The following is a 26,572-nucleotide window of genomic DNA, read 5'->3' as shown; positions in this document are numbered from 1 at the left end:
TAAATCGGAAAAATATCGAAACTCTTTGGTTATTTTTGAGCGCGATGCTAATGGTCTAATCAGATTCAATATATTATGCTAAGCTATGCTAAAAGTGCTAGCGCCAGACCCGGAGATCAGCTGAATGGAATCCAAAATGGTAAAAATCAAATGTTTAACTCTAGGGGAGCTGGAAAATGAGCATATTTTAGAAAAAAGTAGAGTTTCCCTTTAATGTTGAATGTAGCCTCTGTGCTTTTTTGAGCTTCACCATTTTGACCCCTATAGGAGAAAATAAAATCATGGTATTTTAAAATAAAATTAAAATAAACATCTATAATGGCAAAAGGGCGAGCAAATTATGAATTATCATGTTTTTTTCCATGTTTTTGTGAAATACCATTGGTTTTCGTTTCTCGTGACCAATTGCATCATTACGTCAGCTTAGAATTTGAAGCGCTATTGGCTCTTATGGCAGATTGCATCATTAATTCATTACATTTCTATAGCGCTTTTCTCAGTACTCAAAGCACGTTACATATGAATGGGGGAATCTCCTCAACCACCACCAATTTGCAGCATCCACCTGGATGATGCGACGGCAGCCATATTGCGCCAGAACACACACCAGCTTATTAGTAGAGAGGAGACAGACTGATATAGCCAATTAGTATGAGGGATGATTAGTAGGCCAATGGGCAAGTTTGGCCAGGATGCCGGGGCACACCCCTACTCTTTTTCAAAGGACATCCTGGGATTTTTAATGACCACAGAGAGTCAGGACCTCAGTTTAACGTCTCATCCGAAGGACGGTGCTCTTTTGACAGTATAGTGTCCCTGTCACTATACTGGGGTGTTAGGACACACACAGACCACAGAGTGAGCACCCCCTGCTGGTCTCACTAACACCTCTACCAACAGCAACCTGTTTTTTTCCAAGGTGGTCTCCCATCCAAGTACTGACCAGACTCAGCCCTGCTTAGCTTCATTGGGCAAGCTGTCTTGGGCTACAGGGTGATATGGCTGCTGGCTCATGCTCTAATGTTTCTGTTTCTGTTTAAATGAGATCTGACTATGATTTTGTACTTGCGTGTTGTGTTTAATATGGTTGAGAAGTGGTTGGGTTTAGTGTAAGGGTGGTTTTGGATGCTCCAAAATGTCTTTAAAACCATAAATGTTTACGAAACCATTTCTACATTTACAAATTAATAAAATTAAATGCGTCTAATCTGACGTATAAGGCAAAAATCTTAAAACATAACCAAAGCTACTAGTGCTAAAGAGGAATAATCCCTTAACACGTTGCTTTACATTGTAATAAGGTGCTTGCACAAACAAAATATGAGTTTGTTATCTTTGGAGGACAGTTTCTATTTTTTACGATTTCCTAAATTTTAAATATTAATTAAATGTATTTGTATTATTTTCCTTACTGTTTAATGTCATGTGGTGTCTTTACATAAAGCCACAAAGACCAAATCTTTGCCCAATTTACTTTTTTATTTTCAGTTAATTCTGTAACTGACAATATTTCTGGCAAATTGCTCATAAAAATAATGTTTTAATTGGCCTTTATTTGCAAAAAGTTAAACCAGACAAACTAGCTAACTAGATCTTGAATAGGGGTGAGCGGGGCACAAACTAACACAGGGTTAATTGGAACACAGCTATTTTACATAGTTTCACAGGGCCAAGCAATTTGTGCTTTTTGGTCTTTTTCTCTCACTGTCTGAAGATGATCTCCTGTGAATTTGTGAAAAGTTTTTACGTGTTTTCATTAAGATATTAAACAAAGAGTGTTTTGGAGGCATAAAAGTAAATTTCTCAATCTTATGTTTTTTAATTTTGGTGTGTAAGTCACCAAATCCAACCTTCCATTATTTTAATCCCTGTCTTGTTACCTAAAACATAACACTATTTTGAAACATGTCAGCAACTCCTAGTAACTGATAGCTGGGATTGAAAAAAATTTTATACAGCGGGGTTAGTTGTCACACATTGTTACAATTAAACCTCCAGTATACAATGATAATGAAATGAAAACAGTGAAAATACTATTAATCAAAATGATAACTGTTAATACAATATCAGGGGAAATAATTATTATTGTTGTCCTAATTGTGCAGCCCTTTCAAAAAAAGGATCATGGATGGATGAATGTGTGGATATCTATCTATTATAGGCAGATATACAAACAATATCCACCTTTAGTATATACTGTAGACAGAATTTTTTTGAATAATTTGTGTTTAAACCAACAACAAACCCTATGTTTGTTAAAATGACCCCCACCTATGGGTTAAGTTTTTACGTTTGCACTCCTGTCACTTTCGGTGTAATTGTAAGATATTGGTTGGTTTAAATATTGGACAGAACACACCACAGGGTTAAAATTGACTCAATGCTAGGTTGTTTTAACACAACTGCTAAGTTATTATAACCAATGGTTACATAACAACCATCCAACATTGGGTCATTTTAACCCATCATTGTGTTCTGTCCAATATTTACCCATTATGGGTCAAAAATAATCCAGTCATTTTTAGAGTGTTTTCACTTCTGAGGTTTGCTTTTGTTGGAATTCAACAGACCCTGCATGGTCTGAAATAGTCACAATACATGTAGAAATAATGATTAAAGGCTAAACCGATAAGGGAATGTCACAGTTTCAAGGACAATGTATAATAACACACACCATTACATTGCTTTAATGATGCCATCAACACTACTGATACATGTATAAGATTTAAAGGTGATGTACCAAATACTACTGTATATTATGCTGTTTATGACAAATCACAGGAACTACTCACTCAAGCAATTGTTGTCATGGAAATGGCTGAGGATGTGGTTGCACTGATCTCTAAAATTCCCACTAGCCGCACAAGAGCACCACGGCCCCACATTGGATGTAGAGTTGTCTAGGTAGTTTGGAGTAATAATGCTGCCTACAAAGAAAAAGACAAAGAACAAAGTAAACAGAACAATACTTGAAATTCAAAACTTAAATGCAATACTAAAACACATTCACATCTGCACTGTGGGAAAAATACCTCACACGGATGAAGGCTAGCATTACAAACTGCATTTAACTGCATGTGACCCAACCTCCTCTAGCCCACCAAAGCCAATATGGCCAGAGATGCTCTCGCCTTTCAGGTGATGAAATGCCTGCTACATTGTTAAGCAATCACCTTGTGTTACTCTACGAGCCCTTAGCTAAGACAGAAATGAGAAGCTCTGTCAATCTTTATTCTGTGTGTGTGGCTTATATAAGTGCAAACTGATTGCAGAGGATATAGTCTCAGAGATGTGTCTTTGTTCGGCAGTGTGAGAAAATGACAGCGCTTTCACACGGTGTGAGCGAGAGTGTCGAAGGCGTCCGCTGAAAGCGGGAAAAGTGGGGGTGATGCACTCTAGGGCTCTATGGTCTGATAGGGGTCTGTTTAAACACATTGATTTCTTTTGTCCCAGAACACAAAAGTGCATCTTCACAACTGCTCTTAACAAAACTGCTGTAATGACTAACAGCTAGAGGAGAGGTGTCGCTCTCTGATTTCTCTCCTATCTCTTTCTCTGACTCACACTTTCATTAATGCTATAAACTCTTCTCTTCTTCTCTTAACCCACACGGCTCATTTGGAAGTGCAAAAGTACCTATTTTCAAAATCGTCTAGTCTGTGGGTTGGCTGAATGACTTGTTAACTGGTCAGTTTCATGGAAACCACATAATTAGTTCAGCCAAAACAATCTCAAGGTAGTTTGTAGGCATTTTACAAGAGGATTTATTTGTATGAATTCGGATACGAGCTTACTCCTAGGTTTTGTATGATTCCCTTTTGTCCAAGTGACGTTGGGTCTATAGGGTTGTTTTTATACAACTCACTTTGTAAAAATATAGTACATATAAATTCAGATACCTAACAGACTCTTTCTTAAGGGTTTTAAATCTTTTAATATACTGGAGGATTCAGAATCAGCTACATGAAGCCAAAGTTCCTTTAGGGAAGTTGCAAAACTAGGCGGCCATGTTTGAAAATGCCTCAAGGCAGTAATGCAAGACTATAGTCTACTTGAATAGTGAAAGACAGATATCTCTAAAATCGTGTGCTAAAATCAAATATATTTTTGACCAACAATTAAACCTGACATTACCTGTACCATAACTTTTGCTTCTTAAGCCCAAATTGTGCTAAAAAATACCTGTTTCAACTATTGCGCATGTGCCTTTTAGAGTAGTTTATTTCTGATAACAATCTAAAAAACAAGATTACCTTAGTTCAAATCATAGCTAAAGGGTATCAAAAACAACACTGAGCTAACGTCACTGTGTAAAATGTGTACTATACAATGTAAAAAATGTTAATCGGCTGCCATGCTTCCCTTCACAGCAGTGATCGGACCATGATCGCCGTCCCTCGTCTTTAGGAAACCAAAACATTTGTTATATTCAACAAGGTATTTGTTCCAGAGTTCAGTTTAGCCACTAGACAGACCATTAAACAAACAGAGATCAGAAGTGTCGTCCAGACGTGTAAACACGACACAGCACGTGGGTGATTCTTGTGAAATTAGACTTATGAGGTGTCATGAAACATTTTGATAAAAAAAGTATACAGTTACAAACATCTTTTCATGTACTATTTTGCATATGATTTCAAATGCAATCATGCAAGCCAAATGTGTGTTTTTTCCACATTTAAGGGGAACATTTTCATTATCGCAACGTGTCCATGACTGGATTTGGGTTCTTTGACATGGAAATATTTAAAATTTTAAAAATCTAAAAAATAAAAAGCTTCAGTGCATGTTATACTATAAACATTAATAGTGTCAGGGTTTTGAACACTCAAGACACGAACCCAAATGCAGACATTTGACGACAAAGGAATTTATTAAACAACAAGGTAAAACAGGAAAAACAAATCCCACGAGGGAGCAAAACAAGACAAGGGAAACACGACACTAAACTTAACAAAACTAACAATAAACTTTTCAAAACATAAAACAGGCAATGACTAAGACTTAACTAAATACTCACAGGACCCAACAGGATATGTGACAAGACGAACGTGCACAGAACAGCAAACACAAGGACAATAAATAGGGACAAAGTAAATTACATACACCTGGAAATCTTTACAAGTAAGGGATCGAGGAAAAAGTGACGAGACCCGGGAAATGCGTGGTTAGAATAAACCAATACTAAAACCACGCATCTCCCACATAGAACATATGTACTGTCAGAACCCTGCCATGCTAAACTAGATCTAAATACAAACAAGGATCTGGCAGGATTCTGACAAACAGTAAAGAAACATGTGGTATTTGGTGATCATTGGTAAATGTAGAGACAATAATAAGGAATATAAATGTGTCCAAGACCAATTTTCTCATCCTACGCAACAATTTCCAATCATTGGTTAAGCCTTCAAGGAACTAACATTTAAAAAAAAATGTTGAAAGGGACATAATTGACTGTGACACTCAAGATGGCTACCAGGTAAGCACTTCTTATTTTTTCTCTCCAGATAAAAGTTGAAATTTTGTTTGTCATAGTACCTTTTTAGTTCTCATTACCGAAACATAAGATTGTAAATGCATATATTTAATGTAATATCATGTTGCGGTAATGATAACTTTTGATAATGATCATCTAAAAAATGTAAATAATTCTATAGGAAATATTTTTTAAATCCTCTAAAAATACTGGTTATAGTAAGTTCAAACCTTAATCTTATATGTGCAAACAAATGGCTTCAAGGGCTTCTTTAAAAATTCTGATGCAGGACACCTTCTAAATCTCGATTTTGTGAGAATCACCCACATGCATCTGATGTAACCATCTATAGCATTGTTCAATCTTGTTATATCTTTGATGAAGCGCAACAGAAATAATCTCTAGCCTTTAATAGGATAACTAACAAATCCTGAAAAATGGAATAAGCTATATATCTTTTCACCTTTTACTGCACAAAAACAGAGTCCTACAAATTATGCGAAACAAACCATGCCTCACAGTGTGTGATCTGAAGTTCGAGCGCAATGGTTGTGAAATGTAGTCTTAAGAGATTTTATTATAAAAGCTATGCTTTGATAACTGTAGAGGCAGTACATTAAAGAGGATAAAACACATCTTCATTAAAATGGTTTAGAGTAGTATACAGTAGTAGACTCTTGTGTCTCTTAATTCATCTTCTTTAAAGGACCACTGCAAAAACTCAGGATCAAAACATACATTTCTACCGTATCTGTAGCTCACATAGTTATGATATGCTTTTGGAAGACTTATAATATAGCATACAGGTCATGTGGACAACTTGTATTGTTTTATTTTTGGAGCACCCGTTCTTAATATGTTTCACTGAAAGGAGACGAGCATTGTAAAATAATTCACTTTTGTGTCCTATACACAGAAAATTCTTATTTTTTTTACACGAAATAAACTTTAATGTTTATGTCATATGCATTATTGATTAAAAATTAATACACTTTCAAAAATGTGAGTGATGATTAGGGTTGGGTATCGAGAAAAAAATATTTTTTCTCTTCGGAACCAGGAATCGATAAGAACCGGATTCGATAAGCAGAGTTGGCATCAAAATCGGAATCACTAAAAATAAAAAGATACCCAACCCTAGTTATGATACAGTGGTCTTCTCCTCCCAGAATCAGTGCAGAGGTTCAGCAAGATAAAAATTTAATCTGACTGCTGTATGCTATAAGCCAGGTAGGCTCTTACCTATCAGGCCGGTGTACGCAACAAGGCAGGCTCCATAATTGTCTTGCTGGCAGCCACTGGCGGTAAGCTTGGAGGGTTGGCAGTCATGCTGGAACTGAGCCCACCGAGACCTGAGGGAACCACAACAGCACATCCATCACGCAGCCAGTCGGCAAGGTCTTCAAACACAAACTCACAAACTACACACCGCCACAAACAGTGTAGTTACAACTACATATTCCTCTCTGTTTTGTCCTCTGTGTTGTTTAGGAAATGCTTCGCACCACCACACAACCTTATTTTCGCTTCTTGTTCCAATTCACCCACTTGTACACGCCCCTGATCCATTCGTTTTGCTCTCGTTTTAATCAGATACGAGACTGCTATTCAGACTTGTGGAGAACCGCCAGATACATGGCTATTAGAAAGAGCAGAGGTGACCAGCCGGGGTGATTTGCATGCGTGTCACATCCTCTGGTCACCGATCTGTCACTGAAGCGGATCTGTCTCAGAGGAATTACCCAGATTCCCTGTTGATTTCTTATGCTAACTGGCTGTAAGTGATCTCCTCTTGTGTAATGTCTAGTGTCAGTGTAAGGGCGGCTGTGCTGGCAAGACAGATGAAGTCCTCTGTGTTTGTCAAGTGTAAAGAAGGAGATAATATATCCACACAAACTCAACTCTATTGGGAGCCTCCAAAAATGACTGCAGATGTCACACTTATAGTAACAGTGTGGTGGTACACTCTAAAGAGTCCATATTGGTACTGAATAAATAGATATTTGTACTTAAATGTACATGTTAGGACCTTTTTAAAGGGTACCATCATCCCAATGAGTGTACAGTATGGTAGGCACCTGAGGTCTTATTTTTTGCTCTTAAAAGCGTGAAATTCATTTATATACTCAACTACCCCAGAGTAGAATTAGCTTAAATAGCTTCAAAGTAGCTCTTAAGTGTAGTTCATTTGTAACAAATCTATCAGTAATATTCATTTCTTTAGGTGTAAAATTTTTTGAAGTGGAAAAACTACTTACAGCACTATTAAATATTTCTCTACAGAGCACTAGGAACTCAGAGCTACCCTTCATACGGCCTTCAGCAACTGAAAACTTTATTCAATCTTCCGGCTCTTCAAATAACCTTATTGTGTTTCATAGAAGTCATTTTCACCCACAATACCCACTTGCACACATAGTCGGCTTCACAGACTCGCAGCTGGGCCAGGCAATTGGGTTTTTCCCGTTCCTCGTATGAGCACACGGGTACAATGGTCTGGCGCCGTCGCTCTGCGCATGCGGTGTCTGAACACGGACAGAAGAGCAGCTCGTGTGTATAATCCGGCGGCACGCGGTCGAAGAATTTTCTCAGTGCTTTGCTGCAGCGTGCGCGGTTGCAGGGCGCGGCACGCGCTGACGGGGCGATGCACGCCGACACGTACTCCGTACGTAGCTTCTGACACGTCTCGTCAACGTTACAGGCTTTGGCAGCATCCAAACAACGGTTCACAGTTGTCATGCCCACCTCAGACTCTAAAATTGGTGAACAGAGAGAAACAGGGCCTGTGATTACAGGGTGTAAAGGTGTTAGTTACACTTTGTCATTCAGTGAAAGTTGCATCATGGGATTGCAAAGAAAAGGTCTTGTAGTGGCTGCAGTCGCTGTCCAGTGCTGAAACGAATGCATTGATCTTAAAGCTTCAACCCAGCACTTCTTTGCTTAAATAAAACAAAAATCAGTTGAGCAAGTACATAAACAATCATTTTTTTAACACACTGGCTCCTTAGCATGATTTATAAGTCGAGCTATTGGGTTAGATTTCGTGAGACATTTCAGTTTTTGCTTATTTCAGGTATATATAAGTATGCTAAGTGACTTGCAGTTTAAACAGAAATGCAGAGATGGCAAAATAGGCACAAAAGTTAGCTTGCAACAGCTTGCAGCTTTAGGACATCACCAAATACAATCTTTTTTTGAGGAAGCTGATATATAAATGCTACTGATCAAAAGACTGCAATATGTTTTATTGTCTTATATGTTTTCCCCCTTATAATTATGGTTTCAAAGACATCAAGCATGATAGACATGAACTATGGTCTTACTACAGTTTAAACCCAAAAAAGCATGGTTACTGTATAGTTAACCCCCCCCCCCCCCCATTGACGAGTTATCTCGTCAATTAAGATAAAACATTTGGATAAAAACGTGTTCCTGCTGAATTTTTATGTTAATCTGCAATACCGCGATTATCAACTAGACATCCAATTTATGAAAAAACTGAAGCCAAATGTTATTTACTAATTTTAAACTCTGTGTATGTTTTGATAATCATTCTGAATCTGATCTTTAACAAAATGCCTTCACCAAAATGCAATTATTTCAGCTTTTTGCTAAAAAAATTGTATTTTTAAAGAAAAATATCCATATTTAAAGGATAAGTCAATAAAAAAAAAAAAAATCCAGATAATTTACTCACCACCATGTCATGCCACATTTTTATATCGTTCTTTGTTCAGTCGAGAAGAAATTATGTTTTTTGAGGAAAACATTCCAGGATTTTTTCTTATTTTAATGGACTTTAATGGACCCCAATACTTATTTTTAATGCAGTTTAAAATTGCAGTTTCAAATGATTCTAAACGATCTCAAACGAGGCAAAAGAGTCTTATCTAGCGAAACGATTGTCATTTTTGACAAGAAAATAAAAAATATGCACTTTTAAACCACAAATTCTCGTCTATCTCCGGTTATGTGGCGCGCCAGCGCGACCTCACGTAATACGTCATCACGTCAAGAGGTCACAGAGGACGTATGCACAACCGTACGCCCCAATGTTTACAAGTGTGTAGAAAGAGGACCGTTCCGACGTTGTTGTATGTCGAATGAAACTTATTAATGTCTTTGTGTCAGTTTATTGTTTAAAATGGGCCACAAATGTGCGTTTCATATGTGTAACACGTGACCTTTCCACGGCATTACGCAATTACGTGAGGTTGTGCTGGCGCGTCACAGGACCGGAGATAGACGAGAAGTTGTGGTTTAAAAGTGCATATTTTTCTTGTCAAAACAATCGTTTCGCTAGATAAGACCCTTATGCCTCGTCTGAGATTGTTTAGAGTCATTTGAAACTCCGTTGAAACTGCAATTTTAAACTGCATTAAAACTGTTACGTGTTGGTGTCCATTAAAGTCCATTAAAATGAGAAAAATCCTGGAATGTTTTCCTCAAAAAACATAATTTCTTCTCGCCTAAACAAATATAAACATCAACATTTTGGATGACATGGTGGTGAGTAAATTATCTGGATTTTTTTAAGAAAATGGACTAATCCTTTAAGAGTTTATAAGCAGAGAAAAAATATAGATAGTATGAAGCATTTTTTTTCTGTGTAGTTTGTTTATTTATTGTTTGTTTGAAAGCAGAGGGTCTGTTCTTTCATTTGATATATTTGTATGTTTATATATTTTTAGAAAAAACATTTCCTGGAAGGAATTTTGTGAAACTTGTGAAAATCACATAAAATGCTGGCAGGCATCTTTTAAAAAAATGGCTGGCAGGGAATGAGTTAAACTATGGTTACCACAAAATAACCATGGTTTATATACTAAAGTTTCCGTTTTATAACAAGTATCGAATAATAATATTTCCATTTGTCGCAACACATCATTTGAAAGCTACTTATTTAACATCAGAAATAACAAAGCATTCTTTATTTTGTTTTTAGCCTCCCTAGTCTTTTCTGATAGACCATCACTGCCACACTGATATCTGCATAAAATGACTTACAATCTCACATAAAATTCATTCCTGTACCAGACAATAAATTAATACAGTCTACTTTTAAAACCCCCTAATTAAATCTCAGTAGTGCCCCAGCAAGAACAATTACATTTTGGCAGGTGTGCTCTTGCTCATTGCTCTAATGAGGATTTAGCCGCCACGCGCTGTCTCTTTCTCTCATGTCCTAATGAAGATCTGAGTCGGATTTCTCTAAGTTGATGTGAGGTCTGTATGGTCCATGTGTGCTGATAATGAATAGAACATGAGAGAGGATGAAAGTTGAATGAGTCTGGTCTCTATCACCGAGCAGCGTCCCAACTGAGACTGGATGCTGCTAGTGCTTCATTTTTCATAACAGACTAATGTGGGCCACAGAGAGCCTGCCAGCATTACACTCCGTATAGCTCACTCTTTCACTCTTCTCTCTCTCTCTCTCTCTCTCTCTCTCTCTCTCATAAAGTTTTTTAACCACTGCCCCTTTACTGTCATCTGTTTTTATCTCTTCATCCTCTACATCCTTTATAATGTCCTGATTCATTCATTCGTTCATTCTGCACTTTTTTGGTCATACTTTTAGGATTATACTTAAAATAAGTTTTGGCAACACTGCATCTTCATCAATCATGAAAAGGTTTTAAAAGCTTGTGATCAATGCTCAGTCAATATTCTGGGTATTTATCATATTGCTGTATGCAGATACTTTGTCTCGACAAGCTATGATGGTACAGGTATATATTTTTGAAACCCTATTATTACGGTCTAAAACATTAAAACTGAAGTGATAAACTTTAACGCTAAAAAACATCTTTTAAGGTTTATATAATATGAGCCATACCAGCATTATTATGGATGTGACATTTGCAGTCAAAACTTGAAATGCAAATTCTCAGAGAAAGCATTGATTACATATTGAACCATCTTTTTATATTTTCTTAAACCCCTGATGATAGAGTCCAGACATAAAAAAAATAAAAAAATATTTTTTTCTGTTTTAGATGAGGGAAATATACATACATGCGGTATGAATGTGACAAAAAAGAGACAACATCATTTGTAGTTAAATTATTAGTTTAATTTCTGTAGCAATAAAACCAGAAGCAATAATAGGCTACCCATCAAATGGAGAAGAGAACAAATAATAATTTGTTTATTCAAAGAAACAAATAATATTTACTTTATTAAACATTTTTGTATGCAAATTTTTGAGGTAGAAACAACTGAATTCTGATATTTGCACTTACTTAACTAAGAAAAATAAAGAAAACTTATGCTTGAAAGCTTTAACAGAGACTTTGCATAGATATTTAAATCACCAAATATTGACATCTGAAATATTCATATGGTTAAAATACCACATAAGAAGATAAAAATTATGTTTGCAGAAGTGGGCTGTTTAATTTGAGACTAGAAAACCTGGTAGAACAGCTTGTGCAAGGTCATTATACTGTTACGAAAGAAATTAATTCATCTCACAGTTTCTTTCTCAGCTTCTCAACAGTTTTTTTTGTAGATCACAAAAGTTTATCTCTCTTTCTCTCTCTCTCTCTCTCTCTCTCTAGACCCTCCCTTATCTGTGTATACACTTTGTTTGATTTTCAATGTCTCTACTGAGTCAGCTTGCTAAACACTTGAAAGTATTTGAAAGTTGAGAACAGCCATCATTAAAAGTCATGCATGAATGACCGACATTCAAATTACTTTAATTTCTTAGAGGAAATCGCTCTAAGTTCTTTCCCCTTGAGTTTAAATGTTATTTTATGTGTGCCTGCTTGGACTCAAGTGTGTGTGTTTGTGTGTGTGAGAGAGAGAAGATGAGTAAATGGATCATTATGTGCTGCCCTCAGGGTCTATAAAATTCAGCTCATGCCTTAAGCACCCCATAAACTGAGGCTGAGAAACTGACAGTTTTAGTCATGTGTCTTCTCCAAAAACTTTCTAAACTCGGTCTGCTGCTATTTCGAGTAAACATAATGAGACGGGAGAGAGACTGAAAGGCCATGATTAGATTAGAAAAATCAATCTCAATCTTTGACAATTGTGAACTAATATACCTAGGGCCCAAAAATTATTCAGACTCTGTTGGACACTTGTTAGTCACTGCAAGAATGCTACTGCATTTGATACAAAATAGCAAACTGTACAGTATAAACAATCAAACAAACCTTTCCTCAAAATAATTTTTGTAATGTAGTTTAAGTACTTAACAGAGTCTGTTTAGTGTATATATAAAGTTATTCTCAAAGTCAAATAGGTGCTCTAGCAAAGCAACAACAAGTGCCTCAAAATTTTCATGGAAACATTTCATCAAAGTTTGACATCCAGATGTCTAATTTGTTTTATACACCAACCCAAAATGTTTTTCAAAGTTTTTCTAGTAATGCACTTTACTGTATTGCTTGAAGATACAAGCCACATAGTTACAATCATTGACTTGCATACATCTGTAAGTGTGGCTTAAAGGAGGGGTGCATGATTTTTGAAAGACACTTTGGAAAAGGAAGTCGGGCCGAGTACCAAAACACACTTGTAGCCAATCAGCAGTAAGGGGCGTGTCTACTAACAGACATTGTTGCCTGGGTTGCGTATGTATGGGGCGGGTCTATCAAAAGAAGGTCCAGATTCTATTGGGGTAGGCGTGTTTGTTTAGGTGATTTCAAATGTCAAAATCGGCTTTCAGAGATCATGCACCTCGCCTTTAAAGGGATAGTTCACAAAAAAAGTACATTCTGTCATCAAACAAGTTGTTCCAAACGTGTAAAAATGTCTTTGTTTTTACTAAATACAAATGAAGAAATTTTGAAAAATAGATCTGGGGCACTATTGACTTCCATAGTATTATTTTTTTCCTACTATGGAAGTCAATGGTGCTCCAGATCTAGTTGGTAACAAACATTCTTTAAAATATCTTCATTTGTGTTGTAAAGAAATATAAAATAGTTTTTCCTTTTGTTGAAAAGTACTGTAATGCATTTGATTATTTTCAGCATTTCTGATGAACCTGAACTATGTTATACCCTAATACATTAAATAAAGCAGTCGTGATTTGTTGTAAGCTGTTAAGTGCTGCCCTAATAACAACTCTATATGGCTAATGCATGGCATAAAAGTGACAAACATCATTGTGATCATTTCCAAATGTTCATTGTAAATCGACATTGTCTGTGCAAATCACTAACCTGCAGCAATGGAGGCCAGACGAACGTAATTGAAGTCTCTCTCAACAGGTTCATAGGGGTAATTCTCCACCAGGCTCAGCCCTGTAAACACACACGCACAGACGGACAGGGTTTTAGTGGCTATGGCAACAGAGTATTTTGTGACTCTGAATTAATGAGAGTGTCACAGGTAAAAGTTCAGTTTAAAGTAACGTTTCCATAATGCGAAACCGGTTAGCACATTAAATTGTGCCGTCTAATTAGCATCTTTTCAAAAGGTTTCTGGGGACAGCGTGGGTTTGAGTTTTGCTACTTATAATTGCATCACTTTGTGAGTGGGTGCTTTGTGTGCTATGATGAAAAACTACAAGATCGAGAGTATAAATGAGGAATAACGTAGCTCACCGTGCAGTATGGACTGCTTGAGGCTCCAGTAGATGCTTAGACAGTTCTTTTCTCTCTTCATACCCCGTTTGCATTGGCATCGATGCAAGGGGCTGGACAGGAGGGCGGTCACTGCGTTCTCGCAGTGGTTACGGGCTCCTGGACCCAGCTTCACGCTTCCCCCACCGGCGACGCACTGACGCAGCGTTCTCAAGCGCGCGCTGCACGCTTCGTCACTGGAGCATGAATCCCCCGCAGTCAGACAGTCCCACCTGCTCCCCAACACCAAACGCGGGACACCTGCACACAGATCATATACAACCTTTTATTCACAATACAGCCTGGCGTAATACAGTATGTGACCCGGTCTGGGAAATCCAAGCTCACGAAAGTTTTATTTTAATCACTGATTTCACATTGATTTCAATCTTTAAGATGATCTTACTCAGTCAATATTAAAGAAACATGTATTTGTCATGTATTAGTTACACACTATGTTTAGACTGTAATACACTCCAAAGATGCTGGGTAGTTTTTAACCTATGCTGGGTAAATATTGGGTTATATTGACAGAACAAACCACTGGGTTATAATTACTCAATGTTGGGTTGTTTCAACCCATGGTTGCGTAACAACAACGCAGCATTAGGTAATTTGGTAATACTTTACTTGAAGGGGTGTGCATAAGACTGACATGACACCTCCATAATCATGACATGAAACGTGTCATGAACATAAAAGAGATTTTATGCACATTTATGACGACTGTCATTAAGTAATATTCCTACCTAGTCTCACAGGGTTTCGTGATATAGTCACGTAATATTTAGATTTTTTTCGTTATATTATCATGAATTTCCGCGTTTTTTCGTGATCGTATAACAAATTCCTGTTTTCGTGTGATTATCAACTGCTTTTTCCTATTTTTAAACCATTGTTGCTTCGGTTTAGGGTTAGATTTGGTGCTTGCATTAGAATGTCACTTTATACATTGGTTTATACTATTTTTTCTGATTTTTATTTTATTTTATTTATTTATTTACTTTTATGTCACCTGGCGTTAGGGTTAGAGTTGGGTTTGGGTAGGGATGTCATTTTATGTAAAACTAACCCTAAAGCGAAGCAACAATGGTAAGAGAATAGGACAAAACCGTTGAGTAACCAATACGTGATAATCACACGAAAACAGCAATTCTTTATACGATCACGAAAAAACACGGAAATTCGTGATAATATCACGAAAAAAGAATAAAAAAATACGTGACTATATAACGAAATTTGTGAGACTGGGCTGAATATTCACTCAATTATGTCATTTTTAATGCAAAGATGACATTGTTTAAGATGCCTTTGTTATGACAACTTGACATAAACCAATACATTATAACTTGTCATAAATCTGTCATAACAATTACATACCTGTAGCAGATTAATGATCAAACTTACAATACCTAGCTTTACGGGTTAACATTACATTGAACTGTCATGTGGCTGCTTTTGATATTGGCTATCTCATGAATATTTTTCTGACCACTTTTTACCAGTAATACAAATGGAATTTGTGTTAATACTCTTTCAAGTTGTTTTATAACAGCGTCATGAATATTTTTCTTGACCTCAACTACAGTGGTACATATTGAAGCTAAAGCTAAGTAGTTTCTTAAGTTTGAGAATTAATCTGCTATGTCATGTTTATGACAAATTTATGACAAGTTATAATGTCAAATTGTCATGACAAGTTATTGGTTTATGTCAAGTTGTCATAACAAAGACATCTCAAACAATGTCATCTTTGCATTAAAATGACATAACTGAGCGAATGACAATTAATAATAAACATGCACCTTCATGTTCATGACATGTCTTATGAACACCCCTTCAAGTAAAGTATTACCGGTAATTTTAACACACTGCTTTGTTCTGTCCAATATTTACCCATCCTGGGTTAAAAACAGCCAGACATTTTTAGAGTGCAGTTTTAAACATAATTATTTTAAAAAGCCTACAATCTGAATCTCAAATAAGTATACAACAATAAAATATATTCAAAAAAGTAAATGATGATGGCACAGTGAATAGATGTCAAAACATTCAAGACTTTTACAGTTATATAACCTGCGCACAACAACAAAAAAACATTGAAAAATCAGGACCCTGGGACATAATAGTGTCAAAAGTTAAAGAAACACTTATATGCAACATTTATTACCACAGACAAGCTATTAGTATATTACATCCAGCATACATAAACAAATCCTGAGAGTTTAGCAGTGTATTTGTGTATATGTGGGCGACAGAAGGACTGATTTAAACATCTAACCAGATGTCAACCTCATCCACTTCTGCTTTCTTTATTCAGAGTCACACTGTTTTCAGAAGGTCAGTGAGAGGAGCATGAGCAGCAGGAGTAAATGACAAACAACCTGAATGCTAGAATTGTTTATCCAAGTACAAGTTCAACCTTCCTCAGATAACTTGAACAATTACAGCAGACAAAGCAAAACAAAATAACAACTGCGCCCTTTCTTTGATTACAAAAGAGCTTTTATTTAAACCAGAAGTTAATGGCAGAGAATGATTCATAGTCTTATCGTGCACATTATGTTAAATCTCAAGGGCAAAATAATCTTTTGAACATCTGTTTAGCTGAAACGCACCTCAGAGTAATTTTAACAGGTAAAAAACATTCACACCTGTCTATAAACAATGACTGCACAGAAATGCGAGTGCTACCTTATTTATGTAGGGCAAGTGTAGTGTTTAGAATTGAACATGCAGGAAACATCATCTGTGGTTTATAAGATCTCAAATATCTGACTCTAAGTCATCGCATCATCATGTAAAGAAGTTGAATATAATAACAGTGTTATTGACAACGGTCTCGACTTCAGACGGCACACCCACACACACACTTCCCAAAGTCCCTGGACTGACTGTCTGATGCACTTTCAAACAGTTTCATTGGCTGGTATCTACACAATCTTTTGGCATTCCACTTTCCCACCCCAGTGTATTATTCTGGTATTGTCTGCTTCAGATAAACCCACCCCTTAATGCGAAAATTACTGACAGTAGATCCATCAGATTGATGGGAGAAGAGATGGGAAATGAGACATGCACACGATGAGATAAAACAAGAGAAGACAACATGAGACAAGTTCAATGCTGTGTAGGGAATTTGCATCTAAGATAAATTCATAAATCAAGTAAGTGTGTCACCACAATGACTAATCTCATTGTGCCTAAAAAGAGACTAATCCAGTGTGGAAGATGAACCTGTTCAATGGATTATGTCATAATCTGATTATTTCTTACTGGAAGAGTTGACTGACAAGCAGCCATTCTGAGATCCTTGCCGCAGTACAGCTGCTACATCAAAGCAGTTGTGCCCAAAGCAATTATGGGAAATCATCTTGTTTGTCAGTCACATTGGTTTCAATGCCTTACACCTCCCATCATGTGCTAAAATTAAACACCCACACACACTTCAAAAGAGGAATACCTGCATGGAGAACACAGATAGGACACAAAATGTTGAGGCACATCTGATCATACACGATCTGGTATAACAATTTTGGTTTACAGATTCCCCCATAATACAATGAAACACTTTAGGATGACCCAATTACTCAAAAAAAAAAAAAAATGGAATCTAATAGTGTCCAGAGGTTTGTGTGAAGGTATCACGGTGCATTCACATGGTGCGTAAGCGTTAACGCTTCCCATTCACTTTTAATGGGTGACGTCATGCGTTGCCGAACTGAATTGTGGATCCGTCGGCGCCGCATCAGTGTCATTGCTCGCGGCAAAATTTGAAAATTTCTCAATCTTTCAAGGGGCAATGCGTGCGTCAGCCAATCAGATCGCCTTATGCAAATAACCTAGGCAGGGCTAGCCAATTACGTTTATGGAAGACCGGAGCATATGTAGCGGCCACTGTGATTGGCTGTTGGCCACGCTTCAGACAAGCCTTCCGTTAAGCATTAATGCTTACGCCCCACATGTGAATGTACAGTCAGTCATATTGAGGAGTAATATTGATATATCATATGAGAGGTCTTCATACAGTACTGTGCAAAAGTCTTAGACCACCACCACCAGCTTTGCTATTTTAGCAAAGTTTTAATGTTAATCCTAGGGGTGGGCGATATGACCAAAATCTTCTATCATGATAGGATTCATTTTATATCATAATAACAATATGCTTTTTTATGTAATAAGGTTCTGTTATTCAAATCTTTCATACCATAGAAAGGTTTATAATTCTCACAAAAACCTTATACAAGCATAAAAAAAGATAAAAACAAAACAAAACTCAAGCTCAATCAAAACATGGGTAACAAACAGGAGCAAAATTAGGTAACTTCCCCTTTAAGGCCGGATCCAATATACTGTTACACATGCGTTTTCTCGTTTAGCTGTTAACTTTCTCGTGTTTATAAGGATACTTGCAAAGACGCAAATTTGACACATATGTATTTAAGGCCAATTAAGCGGGAAAAATGCTCACAAGCTTAATGAGCAGCGGTTGACTTGCGCGCTCATCACACACAGAAAGAGCGCACGCATATAGATCTGATGTTTGTTTCAATGGCTTAAAATAACTTGTTTTAAAACTACGGTGCTTAAATGCGTGTACAAACGTTACGTTTTCGTTACCATGCGCACAGGGGCATGACATGGGCGCATAACCTCGATAGAGACGATAGTCCAAAATCTCTACCGATTGACAAATTTCTACCGGTTAATAATGTCTACCGGTTTATCGCCCACCCCCTAGTTCATCCATATTTATTTTTCACTCTTTTTATTAAGATACAAATAGAAAATACAGGAAATATGTACACATAATTAAAAACAAAACCATTTTCAGAACTAAATGTCGTCTTCTGGCATCAGTCAGTATTTAGTGTGACCTCTCTTGGCACGAAACACATCTTGAGCTTTTTTGAGAAGACTGAAGTCCTGAAGTCATTCGATTAGAATTAGAAATTAGGATTTAATTAAATTTAGGTTTAAGAGATCCTGCAGTTTCCTGCTATTGCTCAAGTGGAAGGGGTTTTACCCTAAATACTTGACACTTCAGCTTATACTTTTATACTGTTTTTAATACTAAATACACATTGTATTTTCTGGTTGTTTCCTAATAAAGAAACTTACAAATAATCATATATGATACCATTTAAAAAACAAAAACATCTAACGGTGGCATGATTGCGTAAGACTTTCGCACAGTACTCTACCTTGTGTATTTCATGAAAATCTTCTTGTAAGGGGTTGAGGTTATGACCAGCACTCTCAGATCTAACACCCTTGGGTATGAAACTTACATGAAACTCTCTGACACTTCCTCACAATTAGACCTGAATAGAAACCATGTCGGCACAGATATGTGCTAATGGTGCAAGGGAGCGAGTGGGAGAGATCTGTGTCCCCCAGAGAGATAGGTAGCTCAGAGGACCTCGACGTCACTCAACATTCAATGCACACTCCCCTTTTCCTAATATACAGATAGCGATAATAACATTGGGTTATTTGTAGTCTTGTAAAAGTCTACGCTTGTTTATGTGGGTTGCGGAGACATGGTCCTCTGAGACATTTTTAATAGAATAACAGAAGCAAAAAATGTTCTGCATGGTAAATTAAGGTACAGAATCATATCAAACATTTAATTACTATTCTGTAGCAATAACAATGAAAGTATCTGTGTATATTTCACAATTGACCTTGAAACCTTATCACTGACTTAAAGGTAGGGTAACAGATTTGATCCTGAAACATTTTTAGTTATGCTGGTTAAAAGTCTCCTTACATCCTGATAGCAATCACTGTGTTAAGTTGTTTAAATGTATTTGTAGGAATGTATGTCATCTGCGAAAGGCATAGGACCAAAAAATGTTCAACCAATCATAGATTTCGGTCCGAACGGACGTTTCCTTTTTGTCCCTCACCCTCAAGTGTAATTTGAATGCCACCGCACAGCCTGTTCAAGCAGATACCATACGTCATCGGCGCGTTCACATGCGCTCAAAACAAATTGTTCATAAATCCCCAAAAGTCCAAGGAAATGGAATATCCAAGCCATTTAATCCAAAACGGTTTGTTCATCTCACAATCTTGACATTTCTGACCGAATTACGATATAAATGTATTAGTTCACTAACGGACATTCGTTCGAATCTTACTTTTCATTCACGATTTATAAGGAATATATTCGGATGTCACGTTTATTGTGCAACGTCTGAAGAACAAATACGCCCCCTTGTGGAATTTCTGCCGTTCCATAAGGGGCTACACACTAGTTAGTGTGTAATGTTGCTATTATAGCATAAATAATACCTGCAAAATGATAAAGCTCAAAGTTTACTGCTAGGCGATATATTTTCTTTATCAGAATTCTCCTTTCAAAGCCTACACCAAATGGCCGGTTTGGACTACAGCCCTCTACTTCCTGCTTAACTCTTTCGCCGCCAGCGTTTTTAAAAAAAGTTGTCAGCCAGCGCCAGCGTTTTTCATGATTTTCACAAAAGTTTAATGCCTTCCAGAAAATGTTCTTCTTTAAATATATAAACATACAATATACCAAATGAAAGGTTTCATCCTACCTTCAGTAATTCTTTTGTAATCAGCTTTTGAATATGGGTAGGTTTCTGCAAAAACACGGACATTGTGACAGACTTTTCATAGAGATCCCATTCAGAGCGATCTTTAAAACAGACATGGACATGCAGCCACTTGCCATAGGGCAATACTTCCGGGTTTAAAAAGTTGCGGTTGCCGGAAATACTGTCATTGGCAGGGAAGCGTTTTCTTTTGATTGACGAGATATCTCGTCAATGGCGGTGAAAGAGTTAAATGACATCACTAGAACAGTTTTTTGACTAAACTCCGCCCAAAGGAATACGTCAGTCGCCAGTCAAGCTAACAGCAAGCTAAGCTGCTATCGAATCACAACACACTAAAACTACGCAATCAGAACTTGTTACGTATTTCTGAAGGAGGGACTTCATACAACAAGGAAGACATCAGCCAGTTTTAAAGGGGGGGTTTAATGGTATTTCAAGCATTCTGACTTATTAACACAGTTATAGAGTTGTTTCCTCATGCTAAAAGTGTAGGCAAAGTGTCAAAAATGCAGTTGGGCGTGTTTCAGAGTATTTCTGTGCCGAATGCACTTCGCCAGGGTTCGTACAAGTTTCGGCAAATTTTTTTCGATTACGGTTCTAACTGACGTTTCAGGGGTTTTCGATACGTATCACTTCTTTATATGGGCTTCCGCCGGAAAACTTCCCCCGGAAAACCCCGCCCAGCCGTCAGTCAGCGGGAGACGCTAGAGCTTGCTAACAGCTTATCACGCCACTCAGCTTTGTTTAATTTCAAAAGTCAACAATGGCACAACAAGAAGTGTGTTTTTGGATGTAAGGAGAAGACATCCAGCCTTATGGAAACAATGGATATAGTTTATTATCCGGATTAGCAGCGGAGTTTTGCGTGTGTGTTTGATGCGGTGGATTTTCAGAACCGGGTCATGACGAGTTACACGTGGTAAGTAAGACTTCTGTCTTATGTTGGAAATAGGCGCGTGTATATTATATAAATGACACGAACATGTAGTGAATCATACGTTATAAGTGTTGTATAGTGTTGCATGACTCGTACTCGCTCCTCCCGTGTTATAACTCCTCCTTCTTCATCTTTTCGTACGTTATCGGAAAGATTCGTTAAAGCTAATCTTTCTTTTATAAATCTGATTAAACTAAAGACTCTTCAGAGATATAAAGGATGTCATACTACTCCATAGGTACTCCAGATTAATATCAGAAATGCAGAAACAGCGTGTGTTACGTGAGCTTTAAGTACAGAGAAAACAGCGCTATACAGATAAGTAAATTGTGTAAAAAATACTGTGTTTTTTGAACAAGTGAAACATGAACACATGTTATATTGCGCACTGTAAACACAATCAAAGCTTCAAAAATACAGAAAGAATGGGACCTTTAAAATAAATACCAGAGCAATAATGTATGTGGTAACCGAGGTTTAAGAGGAATAATTGACTGCGGTCCTTTGAATTATTTGAAAAGAATGCATATGCGCTGCACGCCATGCCCCATTACCACCTTTGGGAGCATTATTTTTCGATAGACCGTCTCTAACTTACTTAACAGTTCTTGTACCAATTTCGGACCCCCCACCAAACAATAACTTAATGCTGAAAATGTACAGTACCATACTGCAGTGGCTAGGCTTATGCCTCTTGCCTGATTAACTAGACTTTCATTCTAAACAAGGGGAATTAGTTTGGTGGGTTTATTGATTGGATAAAGGATTTAAATGAAATGTAGATGTGCTCATTATAATGGTGTGAGCAGCAAGCTGAAATGTTTTTGACCCTCTGCTATGCACTGGGAAGCTTAAAGAAACGTCTGTCAGATCATATCCTCCAGCAGCTCTCTGACGGATCAATCACGAGTCTGGCCTTTAAATCAGATTGACTCCCTGTTGCATACACTTGCCTGTGTGAACTCAAGAATGTGGGTTGCAGGTTGCTCTATAGTCCAGTTTGATTTGTCTCATTGTGACTGTAGAGAGATTTTTTTCTGTTGTCTTGAACCAAGTGTAGTGGTTAAGAATAAGTACTTAACATTTATTTGGATTTGAATGGAACTTCTTCATATAGTCCCAGCAAGCCATAGCCATCATTTTAGCTTATAGGATAACCATAGACCTGATATGAGAAACCCACTTCTAGCCAAAATAAACTTGAATATAATATAAAGGCCCATAAATAATAATAATAAGTATGGCGAGGTGATAGTTAAGTGACGTGAACCACTAGATCAACTGTATCTCCAGCAAAAGCTTAACTCTGTTAATTAAAACTACCACTACTACTACTACAGAGACATCGAAGATGGGTAGCTGGATAATGTTTATTGATGCAGGAAAGTTACTGAAGCAGCGTGGAAGGTAATGTCAATATTGAGAGATCCTGTTTAAAGAACGGCAGCTTCATTTCCTAACAGGAGAGCTCATTATCGAGCTCCCATCAGGGTCAGTGGTCTAGGTGGAGAGAGTCGCTCATTAATGAATGATTTACTCTATAGTTGTTTGAAGAATAGGCAAATAGTGTCAGAAGTGACTTGTGTATTTCCCTGTAAGCAGCATGAGTCATCTGTAAACTTTTTCTTAAGGATATTGGAATTGAATGCTGAATATTATGAGAGAGGTCTTCATAAATTATAGGACCTTCATATGACCCCAATATGTGAACTCCCATTACAACATAAAACCCTTCGCAAGATCACATGTAACGTGATGTGTCTTGGCACAAATCCATACAAGGATGGTACCTCTTCAAAATGGAGTCCAGTCTCCTGTGGCCGGCCAGGGAATGTGCTGTTAAATAGGTCAACAATGTAGGTCGTGTGTCTTGAAGCAGCTCTGTGTACTTCACAATTTGAGAACCTGAACTTCCATCTTTTCAAGAAAGAACTGCATTTTCTTTCCAATTTTGCATCTGATTTGTCTGTCTGTACAGGTGACTTACCAGCATGTTATCATGTATTCATGCATACAAGTATGCGTGTATGAGTATGTAAGTCCAGATCTCAAGGGACAATGTCAGTTTTAGGAGGAGCTGTGCTGCTTGTCACCCACTCAGACACATTCGCTCACAAGCTCTATTTACACGGAAAAGTGTGGCGGTGCTAAATCTGTCATAAAACGCCCTTCCTCTCTCTCCAGGTTCAGACAAGAAACGCACAATCTGAAACTCTGGGAAAACAGCAATTAGCTTCGTCTGATGGGCACTACTGGGACTTTTAAACACAGCCTCCAAACAGCCTTGATAGATCTTTTCAAGGTAACGTGTTTGTTTGCAGACGTGTACGTCTGTGTGTGTGCGTGCAAAGTGATCCTTCACTGTCTAAAAAATAAAACAATTTTCCAGCCAGTAAAGATGGTTGTATAGAAATGACACATGCTGTATATCACAATCAAACTCTATCATACCTCAAAAGTGGACACTGTAATGCACATGGAAATTTTCTCAAGAACAAAGAGTGTAAGGTGGAAAAGCTCTCATTGAGGAATAGTAGATGTGTGTTTCCTTTACTTCGTCGAGTTTTAAGGGACACTCCACTTTTTTTGAAAATTTTCCAGCTCCCCTAGAGTTAAATATTTGATTTTATCATTTTGGAATCCATTTAGCTGATCTCCGGGTCTGGCGGTACCACTTTTAGCATAGCTTAGCATTATCCATGGAATCTGATTAGACCATTAACATCACGCTAAAAAATAACCAAAGAGTTTCAATATTTTTCCTATTTAAAACTTGACTCTTCTGTAGTGACATCGTGTTCTAAGGCAGACAGAAAATTAAAAGTTGTGATTTTCTAGGCAGATATGGATAGAAACTACTCAGCTAACACAAATATGTAACTGTTACGTAACTTCGACGTAATATGATGACCAAACTTACGTCGTGGCGACGAACCGAGTTACATCGTGGCGACCGGAAAAGTGAAATTCCTAGATTCGTCGCCTGCACGTAACTTCACAACGTAATCTGCCTGTAGTGGGCACGTCGTGACAATGTAATGGATTAAAAGTTTTATGTTGGTAACCAGTTAGAAATTTAAATCTTTTATTTAATGTTGTTTGGGCGGACATCTGCAGTACAACTAATTTAACTTGTCCTTTTTTGCCCATAACTAAAAGTCTTGCCATAACATATGAATGACAGACTCAGAGTTGGAATACTTCATTTATTGAACATGAACATTATAAACAAAAATAAACATATGTTGAAATAAACATTTTAATGCTTTCTCCATATAATTTAAAATGTAATTTCTGAATTGTGCAGGCGTAGTTTTGTCAGACGGAGAAAGTGAGAGAGTTGTCCTCCTCATGTTCCGGTTGCCAGGGTAACGCTGCTCTAACCTTTACCAGTCCAAAAAACCAAACGTGTCCCACAAAACTTTAAAATAAAGACAATAAAATAAATAAAGGTTAAGGAACATCTACATGTTTTCATAAAAATCGTCTTATTTGTTGTGAAGTGGTGTCTTACCTGATAAAACGAAATTTCCTGTCAGATGAACATTCCTGTCAGTGCAGCATAAAACGCAGTTGATACTGTCGGGCGAGACAGGCTCTGTGAGCCTTAATAAGCATGTTAAAATAGTTGCGCGCTATGATTGAGTTCAGCTGGGTGGGAGGCGCATGCTGTTTTTTATTTCCCATGTAAAGCTTGCGTGTATTTAATCTATTTTGACTTATTTAAGGAAAACTTTGAGAATGAAAAGTTTTAATAAGCTAACCTAAATAGAAAAGGAAATGAATGTTTATATAATTGTAAAGGTAAATAAATTACCTCCCTGGAATGTAACAGTTACGTTGCCATTAAGTTATGAAATTACCAAAATAGTACGAATTTATTACTTAACTGGAACGTACTTGGTTATCTTGCGACGTAGAGAACGTATACTGGCAACGTGGTGATTTGGTACTGTAATGGTAATAATGACCTCCCTAGAACGTAACAGTTAGTTGTCAGTAAGTTATGAAATTACCAAAATAGTACGAATTTATAACGTAACAAAAGTACTTGGTTATCTTGTGACGTAAGGAGGCCGTACTGGCGACGTGGTGATTTGGTACTGTAATGGTAATGAAATTACCTCCCTAGGACGTAACAGTTACGTTGCCAGCTGGTAAGTCGTGAAATTACCAAAAATGACCAATAAATTACGTAACTAGTACGTCGTGTGTTAGCTGGGTATACTCTCATTCTGGCGTAATAATCAAAGACTTTGCTGCCATAACATGGCTGCAGGAGGTGCAATGATATTACGGACCACCTGAAAATAGTCCCCTTGGTAACTTTCAATAGCAGGAGACTATTTTCGGGCAAATAGGAAAAATATCGCAACTCTTTGGTTATTTTTTTTAGCGCAGTGCTAATGGTCTAACCAGATTCAATGGATTGTGCAAAGCTATGCTAAAAGTGGTACCGCCAGACCCGGAGATCAGCTGAATGGATTCCAAAACTGTAAAAATCAAATGTTTAACTCTAGGGGACCTGAAAAATTAGCATATTTTCAAAAAAAGTGGAGTGTCCCTTTAAGAAAGAAAAGATCATGGTTTTTACAACACACACACGTACGCACACATTTTAATGACATACACGTGTATGTGTGAGTGTAAATAAAATATCATATTAAAGGTTTTATCGTTGCCACAGCTCAGTGAAACAGGACATGGCTGAGATCCCCCATTCGCAGTGTGAAAAGGTTTTAGCTTGGTTTGTTCCTTAAGCCCCTTCATGCCCCTCAATAAACACACACACACTCATTGTGTGAGAGCTGGATATAAATCAATGTGTTCAGACTGTGAAGATATGTGTTTGTTAATGCTGTTGCAGTAGAGATTAGATTACATCGCCTGATCAGAATGCCTGATTCATATTAGACATTTGTGAAAACACCCAAGAACACACACGTTTTTCTCTTTATCTTGTTTTAAATACAAGATTAAAGTTCCTCTT

The 26,572-nt window shown here is 37.3% G+C and overlaps 1 protein-coding gene across 1 annotated transcript in view; it reads right to left on the bottom strand.

Moving 5' to 3' along the window:
- Positions 1-26,572, bottom strand: part of gfra4a (GDNF family receptor alpha 4a) — a 125,436-nt gene that overhangs the window by 10,796 nt on the left and 88,068 nt on the right. The window contains exons 2-6 of the mRNA XM_055170203.2: positions 14,041-14,319; positions 13,657-13,737; positions 7,887-8,232; positions 6,722-6,831; positions 2,793-2,927 (exon numbers count right to left, since the gene is read on the bottom strand). Coding sequence (XP_055026178.1) covers positions 2,793-2,927; positions 6,722-6,831; positions 7,887-8,232; positions 13,657-13,737; positions 14,041-14,319 — 951 coding nt within the window. The remainder of the gene's footprint in view (positions 1-2,792; positions 2,928-6,721; positions 6,832-7,886; positions 8,233-13,656; positions 13,738-14,040; positions 14,320-26,572) is intronic.

This window comes from Misgurnus anguillicaudatus, chromosome 11 (assembly GCF_027580225.2).
Source record: "Misgurnus anguillicaudatus chromosome 11, ASM2758022v2, whole genome shotgun sequence".
NCBI lineage: Eukaryota > Metazoa > Chordata > Actinopteri > Cypriniformes > Cobitidae > Misgurnus > Misgurnus anguillicaudatus.
The sequence above is the reverse complement of the archived record's forward strand: the minus strand, read 5'-3'. Positions and strand labels throughout refer to the sequence as shown.